The 11,307-nt window shown below is 51.7% G+C and overlaps 3 protein-coding genes across 4 annotated transcripts in view; all 3 read right to left on the bottom strand.

The window, feature by feature from the left end:
- LOC108250994 (protein FAM102A) overlaps positions 1-5,465 on the bottom strand; it is a gene marked incomplete at its 3' end in the record, with an annotated part of 6,670 nt that extends 1,205 nt beyond the window's left edge. Inside the window, 8 exon segments of one of the 2 annotated variants that reach the window (XM_037979402.1) lie at positions 8-118; positions 220-377; positions 551-597; positions 664-780; positions 1,328-1,357; positions 1,429-1,549; positions 4,859-5,091; positions 5,251-5,465. In XM_037979402.1, the coding sequence (XP_037835330.1) occupies positions 8-118; positions 220-377; positions 551-597; positions 664-780; positions 1,328-1,357; positions 1,429-1,549; positions 4,859-5,076 (802 nt within the window). 2 annotated transcript variants of the gene reach the window in all.
- A 183-nt stretch (positions 5,466-5,648) lies between these two features.
- Positions 5,649-7,691, bottom strand: naif1 (nuclear apoptosis inducing factor 1). Its single transcript, XM_017441129.3, has 3 exons — positions 7,100-7,691; positions 6,582-6,623; positions 5,649-6,493 (listed from the first exon to the last, which is right to left on the bottom strand). Exons 1-3 carry the CDS (start codon positions 7,542-7,544, stop codon positions 5,922-5,924), a joined length of 1,059 nt encoding a protein of 352 aa, XP_017296618.1. The 5' UTR covers positions 7,545-7,691; the 3' UTR covers positions 5,649-5,921.
- Positions 7,692-8,501: 810 nt separating this feature from the next.
- The window catches only part of fpgs (folylpolyglutamate synthase), an 18,357-nt gene continuing 15,551 nt past the window's right edge, over positions 8,502-11,307 (bottom strand). The window contains exons 8-14 of the mRNA XM_017441124.3: positions 11,033-11,110; positions 10,816-10,963; positions 10,611-10,694; positions 10,348-10,498; positions 10,135-10,210; positions 9,971-10,037; positions 8,502-9,887 (exon numbers count right to left, since the gene is read on the bottom strand). Coding sequence (XP_017296613.1) covers positions 9,517-9,887; positions 9,971-10,037; positions 10,135-10,210; positions 10,348-10,498; positions 10,611-10,694; positions 10,816-10,963; positions 11,033-11,110 — 975 coding nt within the window. The 3' untranslated portion in view covers positions 8,502-9,516. The remainder of the gene's footprint in view (positions 9,888-9,970; positions 10,038-10,134; positions 10,211-10,347; positions 10,499-10,610; positions 10,695-10,815; positions 10,964-11,032; positions 11,111-11,307) is intronic.

The following is an 11,307-nucleotide window of genomic DNA, read 5'->3' as shown; positions in this document are numbered from 1 at the left end:
CGCTGACCTGATATACCTGATATTTTACTGTGCTGACTGGCGTAGCTGGAGCTGCGGACATGACCGGACCGGAACACGTCGTCCTGACTGGAAACGCTCTCGCCGTGCTCAGGAAGTCCTGCAACACAGCCGAACAGAACCAAGGTTAAAACAGGAAACTGAAGTCTGGCTTTTATCTCCTCTGAATGAATTCATTAAAGATGAAACTTTGTCTCCCACCTAAACTACGAACTGAAGACTGTCGAGGTTTAAAGGCACAGCTTCCCTCCATGATGCCCCCTAGTGGCCCGGTGGTGTCGGTGCCCTCGCCCTTACAGTCCAGCTGCAGGCTCGGGTCCTCATCGCCGACTGACACTGATTTAGCCGTACTGGGAGGCCTGGATTACCACGGATTAGAGATTAAAGCTGAGCAGAGTCTGAGTCTCGGGTTCAGATCATTTACTGACGTTTTCTGACGTTTACTGATGTTTACTGATGTTTACTCTTGTTTTCTGATGTTTACTGATGTTTTCTGATGTTAACTCGGCTCATAAAGCTGAAACAAACGTACGTCTTGAAGCAGGGATCCCCCGACAGAAGAGTCATCTCGATGGTGACCTGAAACAAAGAAGGAAAGTTCCTGTCTGTCCTCCACATCAGATGAAATAAAAACAGATGTCTCACCTTCAGGATGGAGTTGTCCTGCCGAGTGTTTTTAGTGTCGTAACCCTCCAGGATGCAGCAGCGAACCGTGGAGCCGGAACCAGCGAACTCTGAAAGGTTGAGATCAGCAAAACCCATCTGCAGACAGACAGGCAGGCAGGGAGACAGAGAGAGAGAGACAGGGAGGAAGAGAGACAGAGAGGGAGACAGGCAGGGAGACAGAGAGAGAGGCAGGTAGAGAGGGAGACAGGCAGGGAGGGACACAGGGAGGGACAGACAGGTAGAGAGGCAGGGAGACAGACAGGTGTGAGAAATCAGACAGTGATCCTCTCCTGGTTCTGTGTGAATCCATCGCAGCAGGAAGTGAGTGAAAGCATCAGAGAGGAACTGGATGAAGTCAGCAGAGTTTCTAACTTCATCATTTACGTTTCTCTGCTTCCTCCTTAAATCAGCCGAACCTCAGCTGAAAGTTTATTTAGCAGAGGTTGGGTTATTCATTTTAAAGTCGTTAAAACATTAAAACAACGAGCACAAAGAGGCTGAAAGGTAACAAGTAAAAGCCTGAACCCTTCCTGAGCGCGCGCCCGTCTCACGCCTCAAACATGTCGGCTGTTTCCTCTGAAGCTGTACGAGTTAACAGGTCCAACAGGTAAATATTAACTTTATTAGCAGGAAACCAACTCACCTTGGAGAAGGCCTTTCCTCCTTTAAGCTCCTGCAGAGACAGAAGGAAACATTTGTTTCATGTTTGTTGGTTCGGACTCTTCCTGACTCGCTGCAGCTCACCTTCCGGACGGAGACTCTGCAGATGCACGGGTCCAACACTCCACTGAGAGGATTAGAGCTCATTTTACACACGAAGGAGAACTTCTTCCTCCATCGAACGCAGTTCTGCTGCACCTCCTCCCTGCAGGCACAGAACCATCTAATCTATCACAGAGGGTTTAACCTCAGGGAACCATGAACAGTGTTTAATTACAGTCAGTTAAATGTTTCAAACTAAACTGTCACAAAACTATAAAGAACTAGCAGCTAAACCGAATTATTAGTAAAAAAAGCTAAAAGCTAGCGTGTTGTTAGCCACTGTTACATCATATTTTTGTAATTCTGATGTTTAAACTTTAACTTTCAATAAAAAACAAACAAACAGATTATTTTTTTATTTATTTGTTTTTTATTTGCTCGTCATGTTATAAAACTTATAAACCTGATAGTTTCTGTTTCTGCTGTCAGTGCAGAGAAACATTCAGCTGATGGTTCAGCTGATGGTTCGGCTGATTCCAGCTCAGAAAGGACAACAGATCTGTTTTTTCTCTGGAAGTCTTCAGTTTTAAACACCGTAGAAAACAAATAAACAGAGAAGCGGGCAGCAGCGGTTCTTCGGCTGGAGGCAGAAATCCTTCGTGTTTCGGCTTGTAGGCGAATCATTCCTGGCCTTCGTGCTGCAACACATTCCCCAGAAACAGCCGAGGGACGATTGACAGCAGATTATGATCCGGTCCAGAACCAGCAACCGGCTCGGTCCGGGTTTAAGGTCTGAAGATGTTCTGAGAAGATCATCGAACTGATTAAAAACTGAACCTGCTCAACAGAAGGTCCACAGGCCCGGTTCTGGGAGAAGCTCCAGGTCCAAATGAACCACAGGAACGAAGAAGAACCTTCTGATGGAACAAAAATACACCAACTGTAACCCAGCATGAAGCACGGTGGTGGCAGCATCACAGTCTGGGACGGCCTGGCTGTAGAAAGCTCGGTTCTGTGACGGTCTGGGTTTGGGTCGGGGTTCTGTCTGAGCATTTTTCACCAAGGTGAAGTAAAACCAGATTCTGAGGACGAAAAGAGGATGGGTTCTGGACTGGGACGGGTTCTGGACCGGTCCTGTTGGACAAACTAACAGACCTGGATTAGAACCCTGGTTCTGTTGAAACCCGTCCAGCGTCTCTGGATGAGGTTCTGTCCACACAGCGGCGTCTCCTCGTGTCTCTTCAGGACCGACCCGTTACCCATAATCCCCTGCAGCTGAGGGTTTGTCCAAACCGGATCAGGGGACATCAGAAAGGTCCAACCTCAGGTGAACGAGGACAGACAGAACCCGCAGACCGGGTCGACCCGCATCGCGCTTCTCCTCCAGAACATGAAACCGGACTCCGTCTGATCTGATCCACAACAACACCGACAGTCTGACCAACCGGATCAGAACCGGATCAGCCTGATAAACCCGTCTCTGCAGCAGACAGACTGAGTCTGGACCCGGTGGGGCGGCCTGGGATCAGAACCTGAAGGCATTCGGGTCATCAGAACCAGAACTGTTTGCAGCCCCCAGCCAGAAAAGGACAAACAGGTTCTGCAGCTTCTCCCTTTCAGGCCCGCCTCCTCGTTACACAAACACACCTTTGTGCTGCAGGTAGATACAGGCCGGCCCGGCCCGACCCGGTTCAGCTCCACCCGGCCTGCAGGTAGATACAGGCAGCTCGGCCCGGCCCGGCCCGGTTCAGCTCCACCCGGCCTGCAGGTAGATACAGGCCGGCCCGGCCCGACCCGGTTCAGCTCCACCCGGCCTGCAGGTAGATACAGGCAGCTCGGCCCGGCCCGGCCCGGTTCAGCTCCACCCGGCCTGCAGGTAGATACAGGCCGGCCCGGCCCGACCCGGTTCAGCTCCACCCGGCCTGCAGGTAGATACAGGCAGCTCGGCCCGGCCCGGCCCGGTTCAGCTCCACCCGGCCTGCAGGTAGATACAGGCCGGCCCGGCCCGACCCGGTTCAGCTCCACCCGGCCTGCAGGTAGATACAGGCAGCTCGGCCCGGCCCGGCCCGGTTCAGCTCCACCCGGCCTGCAGGTAGATACAGGCCGGCCCGGCCCGACCCGGTTCAGCTCCACCCGGCCTGCAGGTAGATACAGGCAGCTCGGCCCGGCCCGGCCCGGTTCAGCTCCACCCGGCCTGCAGGTAGATACAGGCCGGCCCGGCCCGACCCGGTTCAGCTCCACCCGGCCTGCAGGTAGATACAGGCAGCTCGGCCCGGCCCGGCCCGGTTCAGCTCCACCCGGCCTGCAGGTAGATACAGGCCGGCCCGGCCCGACCCGGTTCAGCTCCACCCGGCCTGCAGGTAGATACAGGCAGCTCGGCCCGACCCGGTCCAGAAGGGCTGTTCTGACTCAGGAACCAGTAAAATGTCTGGTTCTGTCTGACCCGTCTGCGGCTCCTCTGTAGCTCTGAACAGGTTGATAAAGGTCCAAACATGCTGACAGTTCTGGTTCTGGTTGGATCCGCACACGTTGATCAGAACTTCAGGCTTTTTTATCTGCAGCTCCTGAAACAAATCAGGAAGAATCAAACTGAGTCATCAGGACACGAGTCAAACGAGCAGAAACCCCCTGATCCAGTTCTGATCCAGTTCTGATCCAGTTCTGATCCGGTTCTGATCCAGTTCTGATCCAGTTCTGATCCGGTTCTGATCCGGTTCTGATCCAGTTCTGATCCAGTTCTGATCCGGGCCTCAGTTCTTCATATTTCTTCCCAAAGCTCCAGACTTCCCAGGATCAGCAGATCTTCAGACTTTCTGAGGTTTTCTTTGGACTTTAGCTGATTTCTCTCAGTTTCAGAGGAATGTTCTGACCTCTGACCTCTGACCCCTGACCCCAGCCGGACAGGACTTTTCCCACAGAAACACACGGAGGTCTCGTCCTTCGGCTGCTGGTTTCAGCTCGGTCTTCTTGTGCTGCGTTTAGCTTTTAGCTGCTGATTTCAGCTGCTGATCGGCTTGTTTTAATGTGAGCAGCTTAGCTTCGGCTGCTGCTCAGACCCGGTTCTGCTGCTCAGACCCGGTTCTGCTCCCCTTCAGCTGCTGCTCGGACCCGGTTCTGCTCCCCTTCAGCTGCTGCTCGGACCCGGTTCTGCTCCCCTTCAGCTGCTGCTCGGACCCGGTTCTGCTCCCCTTCAGCTGCTGCTCGGACCCGGTTCTGCTCCCCTTCAGCTGCTGCTCGGACCCGGTTCTGCTCCCCTTCAGCTGCTGCTCGGACCGGGTTCTGCTCCCCTTCAGCTGCTGCTCAGACCCGGTTATGCTCCTCTTCTCTGAACATCTGCTCTGAAGAGGGGCGGGTCCACAGCTGGTCCCATCCTGACCCCTCAGAACCTTCATCAGAACCCCCAGCCGAACCCCCCAGCCGTCTGACTGCAGGTCGGGTCAGAACCAGGAAGTACCTGGCGGACCGGACTCACCTGGAGGACAAGGTGTCGAAGTCGCCCCCGTCCCGGAGGCGGATCTTGCAGAACAGAACCCCGTTAACGAACGGAACCGCCGTCAGCTCCTGCAGGGTGAACTGGACCTGGAACTTAAACTTCTTCTTCTTCAGGAGGAACGACATGTTTCCCAGCTGCTGCAGGGAACTCATGGTGAGAGGACGGGCAGAACCCTGGTTCTGACCCGGCTGGATCATTCCTGAGGTTCGGACCTGAGAGGAGAACAACAATTTAAAACAATTTAAACTTTGTTTTTTTTCTGTAGAAACTCAGTTTTTAACGCCTCCTCTGATAGGTTAAACGTTTCAAAGCCTTTCGGAGCCGTTCAGTTCTGCCACGCAGACACCCGAACCGCCCCGCCTCGAACTCACCGCGCAGTCCGCCCGCAGCGCCTCATTCCGGGTCGGAACCGAAGCCGAGCACCGCCGAGGAGAACCGGGAACCTTCGGGTTCTGCTTCGCCGAGGTTCGGCCCCAGCGGAGTCAGACCCCCGGTGTTCTGCAGGAAAAGGTTACCCCGCTGGAGGAGGCGCGCCGCCGCGGGAGCGCGCTCCGACTCCGGTTCGACTGGTTTGTTTAGAGTTTAATAAAGTTTGGAGTTTAAAAAACAGGCCGATAATAATAATTTAATTTATCTGTTTGTATTAAATACTTTTATCTCTTTGAATATATATTTATATATAATATTATTTTTCATGTTAATTTAACTTCTGGAGCTGAAAGCGTCGATTTAAACCCATTAATTAAAAACCCACAGCGCCCCCCGCTGGTTGATCCGCAGAACTGCAGCTCAAACTGGTTTATTTAAAAAAGGTTTTCCTGCAGGAAGCATCATCACATCTGTCACAGAGTGTCCGTTAAATAACACAAACAAGAAACATGTCAACAAATCATAAAAACCAGACCAGATCAGAACCACCATGGGCCGGTTCTGGTTCTGTTAAATCTGCGGCCAGAGTTTACTGTCAGAACTCAGACTGAGGCGGAGTTCTGGGCCGGTTCTGTGTCAGACCGAGGTGAAGCAGTTCTGGACCGGTTCTGTGTCAGACCGAGGTGAAGCAGTTCTGGACCGGTTCTGTGTCAATTTGTTGTGGGGGTACGGGTGTTTTGGGTCGGCCCTGCTCCTCGGTTCCGGCTCCGTCAGCTGTGGGTCCTGACACCGAGCCCCCAGGGTTCGTGGCCTCCGTCCCGCTCTGCAGGAACTTCCTGAGGTCCTTCAGAACCGGCCTGAGCATCTGGACCAGCGCCAGCAGGGCGGCCTGTGTTCCCTCCAGCGCCTGAGCCTGGCGCTCCTGGGCCAGCGCCTGCGCCTCCTGGCAGCGCCGCATCATCTGCAGCAGCTCATTCTGGCCCTCCAGGTGCTGGGCGATCTGACGCACGTGCACGTTGGTGACGCGCTGCTCCTGCAGCAGGCGGGCCGAGTTCAGGGCGATCCGGCTCTTCAGCTCCTGGGGCTTGGGCTGAGACGGTGGCGCCAGCGGCGAGGCGGAGGACGAGGCCAGCATCTCCACGGGAGCCTCCACGGCGGTCACTACGGTGGGGGCGGAGTCTGTGGCGGTGGTGGTGCAGTACTCCACCACGCCGCCGTCCTCCAGGGTGTGGTAGGTGGTCTCAGCTGCAGACGGGACAGAAAGCAGGTCCAGGTTCTGATGGCGGCGGCTGACGCTTCATTAAAGGACGTTTAGAGGAGAAGAAGAACTCACCGTTCAGCGGCTTCACGTCGTCACATCCTGCAGCTGGAAGCGCTGCGGACAGAAACGAGCAAAACGAATCAAATAAACCTGAAAGGTTTCTGTGCAGGATGGAGGTTTACAACAACTTCCTGTTAACAGGAGGGGCAGCTCAGGCCCGCAGATTACAGGTGTTCTGTTAAAGTTTGTAACCTCAGATTACAGGTGTTCTGTTAAAGTTTGTTCCCTCAGATTACAGGTGTTCTGTTAAAGTTTGTAACCTCAGATTACAGGTGTTCTGTTAAAGTTTGTTCCCTCAGATTACAGGTGTTGTGTCAAACTTTGTTCCCCTCAGTTTACAGGTGTTGTGTCAAACTTTGTTCCCCTCAGTTTACAGGTGTTCTGTCAAAGTTTATTCCCTCAGATTACAGATGTTCTGTTACAGTTTGTAACCTCAGTTTACAGGAGTTAAACGTTGCTCATCTTATTTTACAGGTGTTGTGTCAAACTTGGTTCCCTCGGCCAGTTTAACCCCTTCCTCTCTTGTTTACCTTCTGTCAGAGTGACGGTGGCCGCTGCGTTCACCGTCACAGGTAAACTAAGCTCCGCCTCCGAGTCTCCCGCAGGTAAACTGATGATGGTGGCTTCTCCCAGCAGGTTGCAGATGCGCTGCTGCATGGCGGTGAGGATGACCGGAACCGGGGCGCAGTCCGCGGACGTGCCCTCGATGGCAGCCCGGGCCTGGGCCACCTTCCGGCGGACCTCGGTCTTCATGTCGGACCACTTCTTCTTGACCTCGGGCAGCTCTCTGGGGCAGGTGGTGACGGCGTTCACCTTCTTCAGGATGTCCAGCCACGCGTTATTCTTCGCCATGTGGGTCACTCCCGCGTTGAAGTGGCTCACCAGAGTGTGCTTTTGTTTCTCGATTTCCTCCACAATTATTTCCACCTCCCTCTCAGAGAAGTTCATTTTTCTCTTTTTGGCGGCGGATGCCATCGCTGCAGAGAAATCTCCTAAAAACCGCAGATAATTCTGCGTATTGTACGTAAAAATAGTAGGATTTACTCAATTTAAGTGCGCAACGTAATGGCTTCCAGAATCGGCTTCTTCTTCCGACTAGCAACGCTTACGTTAGCCAGGGCGCAAAGCCCCGCCCCTACTAATCCTATTGGCTGGGTGCCCTGTGACGGCTCAACGCTCTTTGCTCCTATTGGACTAAACAAATGTCAATCACTTTCAGCGCTCTCGCCAATAACAACAAACTAAATTCAACTTTAGGAACATAAGAGTTTTTCTGCTCTTTTCAGTCAAATTTAAAAACTTAAGTTCTCTTTTAGTTTTTGTTATAGAATCTGTTAGTAAAATAAAACCTCTAAGAGTTTTTTCCCATAAAAACTCAAACTATTTACTAAAACCTGATATTTTTTACCCATCAATGTTACTAACAACTTCTTAAATTATTAAATTTAAAACTTTTAAACTTCCTACGTTCAACCTGCTCTGCAAATTTAATTTTATTTCATGTTTTAGTATACAAATATTTATCTAGAAGTGCAAAATAAAAATATACTACCTATTTTAAACAGAAATAGATGTTGAAAAACACCCATAAAGTGAGAAGTTAAAAGCATCCTAGTTCTGAATAATCTAAATATTTTAAGAGCCTTCAAACCTTCATGTCTTATTTATGAAATAAAGATTTTTCAAATTAGGGAAGGATTTTATGATTTAATCTGAATAAATCCCATCAGTTTTCAGTAAATTTTATCCTCGATGTTCTCCGGTCCTGATGGGGGGATGAGGATTTGTTTGGGTTCCTGTGAAACTTCAGGAGCAGCAGAAGAAGAGATGAGGGGTGATAATGTTTCTTCAGAGGTGAAACAAACCTGTTTAATGATCCGACACGTTAACGAGCACCAACAGCTGGAGATGAAATTATTACAGGAGTCAAACTTTATTTATATTTATTATTTATTATTATTTAATTCTCTTTTCATTTTCTGTCCCGAGGATCCAGAAGAACACTAAGCTGCTCCGTTCAGCACCTTTCACCATAATCAGAGTTTAAATTAAGGCTCGTCGTAACGGATTACAGTCAATTAAACATCATTAGTGTTTGAATATTTACACAAGAAGAAGAAAACCGTCTCGTTCGTCTGCAGGTCTGAGACGTCAAACATCCAGCGTGACCTTTGACCCCGGCTGACGTAAACATTCAGGCTTCAGGTGAAGACAAAGAGACGGGTTTGTGTCGTCTGTAAGGCTCTGAGTGAAACTGGAGCTGCCTCGGTCCGAAACGACCCGCTTCAGGGCGGCCATTTTCTAATTTATAAGGTCTGATTAAAACTTTAATCCATGTGACCGTTACCTTTTTACTTTTCCACCAGAACCTAACGGTGCCGATCCTCCTCCTGATCTGGGTTTTTGCCTCGGTAGTTTATTGTGAAAGGGTCTGAAAGTGGAAACTATGGTCCCAGGTGAGCTCAGCTCCACGCTGATTTATCGGTCTGGTAAAGATGGCCGTCTCTGAACCTAAAGCCTCTGCTTCATGAGAGGCTTTCAGCTGCAGGACTCCAAGTTTTACACAAAACATGAAAAAAGGACCTAAAACGTGAAGCAGCAGCTGAGATTGGAGCTCGTTGAGCCGTTTCCTGTTTGTAAACAGTTTGGCGTGCCGACACTGGGAGGTTTTAGCACTTTGACAGCATTAAATACACGTCTGACCAGAACTGAAAACAGTTTCAGAGTCAGATACTTAAAGAAAAATTAAATAATTACTGATACATTTTTAGGGCGTTTCATCCCCAAACGATAAGAAAAGCACTTGAACGCACCACGAAGACGAACTGATTCAGTTTGAGCTCAGTTAGGCACTTATTCCCGTTTAACTGGTTTAACTTCTCATTTAAACCAACATCTCCTCTGAGGTCGGGTCCAAACCCCCCCACCACCGTCAGAACCGACCCGTTTACTTTGAAGACTCTGGATCCAGGTGTTTGAGGACTCCTCCCACCAGGTGGAGGCTTCCCGTGACGAGGACGTGGATCTCGGCCGCGTCGCACAGAGGAGCAGCTTTGGCCACGAAGCTGGGTTTAACGGGCAGGACCGTCTTATCTGGGCCGGTCAGAACCGGATCCCTGCCCTGGGTGATCCACTGGAGGGCGCTGAGGATGCAGGGGAACACCAGCGTGTCGGCCTTCCTCTCAGGAACCAGCGGCAGGCTGATGAGCAGCGCCGCCGCCTCGTCGTCTCCCTGCTTGTTGTGGAGGCGCCAGCTCCGCTCGTTGTCCAGGCAACGGGTCAGCATGTTCTCCACGGACACATTAAAGTTCTGCTGGTCTGAGGAGAGACAGAACCGACGGGTGAACCCTCCGACGCTCATCGAAACGAGCCATCAGCGCCGGATTTCAAACCGGTCTCACCTGCATTACAGGAGGCGATGGCCTCGGTGATGTTCGGGCAGAAGACGGCGAAGTCGAAACGAAACGGCTGAGAGGAAACGAGCAGAGACGCCGTTAGGTACCACCAGAACCCCCAACAGAACCAGACGTGTGGAGAAAAAGCTGCGATGGCAGCTCGTCCTCACCTGCAGCAGTTTGAGCATCGCCGCCGAGTCTCGCTCTCCTGTGGCGTTAAACAGCAACACCCGGGCTACAGGTCCGCTGCGACACAAACACCACAAGGTCACATGACCGCCTTCAGAGCTACAAGGACAGAAAACGGTTCTCCCTGCAGCCTGAAGTCACATTTAAACTGCTTCGTGTCTGACCCGATCCGCTGAAAGGTTCGCAGCGCTCACCTGGCGGTCCTCTCATGCTGGGCCGCCGCCTCTCGGAACCACTGAACGCACGCCTGCATGCTCCTCATGGTGTGAGCGCCGTCCAGGAAGTAGGTCACAGCTCCGTGTTTCAGAGTCTGAGTTCTGCCGGGCCACACGGTGTCCGCCAGCCCTGAGGTCCGAAACAGAAACAGCAGCGTTACTGCAGCACGGCCGGAAAGACGAGCAGCAGCCATGTTTGTCAGGAAAACAACGAGAAGAGGAGGAAGGAGCTCAGGACTCACCTTTGACCATGATGGTTCCAGGTTCGAAGGAAGCTGCCTGAGAGACGCTGAAGTTCTCCAGATCACAGACAGAAGAACTTTCATCTGTTTGAGGCAGAGAAGTTCCATCAAAGGTGCTGCTGCGGTTCTACATTCAGTCAAATAAAGGAGGCTGCGTCTCCGTCAGGAACTGTCGGAGACAAAGTCCTCGAGCTTTCTGTCTCACCTGGTCCACATCTCTTCTGCAGCCAGGTGTGGCTCAGCTGCAGGGCCAGGGAGGCGTTGGAGCGCTGGTGCTGCCCCGCCAGGCCCAGACTCAAAGGTCCAGAGTCCACCTGGTACTGGTCCAGCTGGGGACACACCCACAGAGGACACTGCAACAACAGAGGGGGTTACAGCGAGTCCGGTCCCTCCAGAGAGGACTCCCCTGAACCTGGACTCACCCCGATGTCCCTGGCTCGCTCCCTGAGGACAAACATGGCGTCTTCTGGCTGTCGGACCGTGAAGGCAGGAACCCCGGGCTGACAGGAAGCAACATGTAAACAACAACAACAGGAAGTTCACGCAAACTAAAAGAAAACTTTCTGCTGAAATATTTGATCAAATAAAAGTTGATCCGAAGAGAAGAGTTCAAATTCTGAAATCAGATGAACTTTAGAGCCGTGTGTGTGTGTGTGTGTGTGTGTGTGTGTCGGTGTGTGTCTGTGTGTGTGTGTGT

The sequence above is a fragment of the Kryptolebias marmoratus genome, linkage group LG14, assembly GCF_001649575.2.
Source record: "Kryptolebias marmoratus isolate JLee-2015 linkage group LG14, ASM164957v2, whole genome shotgun sequence".
NCBI lineage: Eukaryota > Metazoa > Chordata > Actinopteri > Cyprinodontiformes > Rivulidae > Kryptolebias > Kryptolebias marmoratus.
This window is presented reverse-complemented; position numbering and strand designations above follow the sequence as displayed.

Excerpts from the sequence above, each read along its gene's own strand:
- naif1 (XM_017441129.3), bottom strand. The coding sequence starts at position 7,544 with ATGGCATCCGCCGCCAAAAAGAGAAAAATGAACTTCTCTGAGAGGGAG. Across the intron at positions 6,624-7,099 it reads CACCGTCACTCTGACAGAAG|CGCTTCCAGCTGCAGGATGT; the intron begins GTAAACAAGAGA and ends TTCTGTCCGCAG. Across the intron at positions 6,494-6,581 it reads CGACGTGAAGCCGCTGAACG|CTGAGACCACCTACCACACC; the intron begins GTGAGTTCTTCT and ends TCCCGTCTGCAG.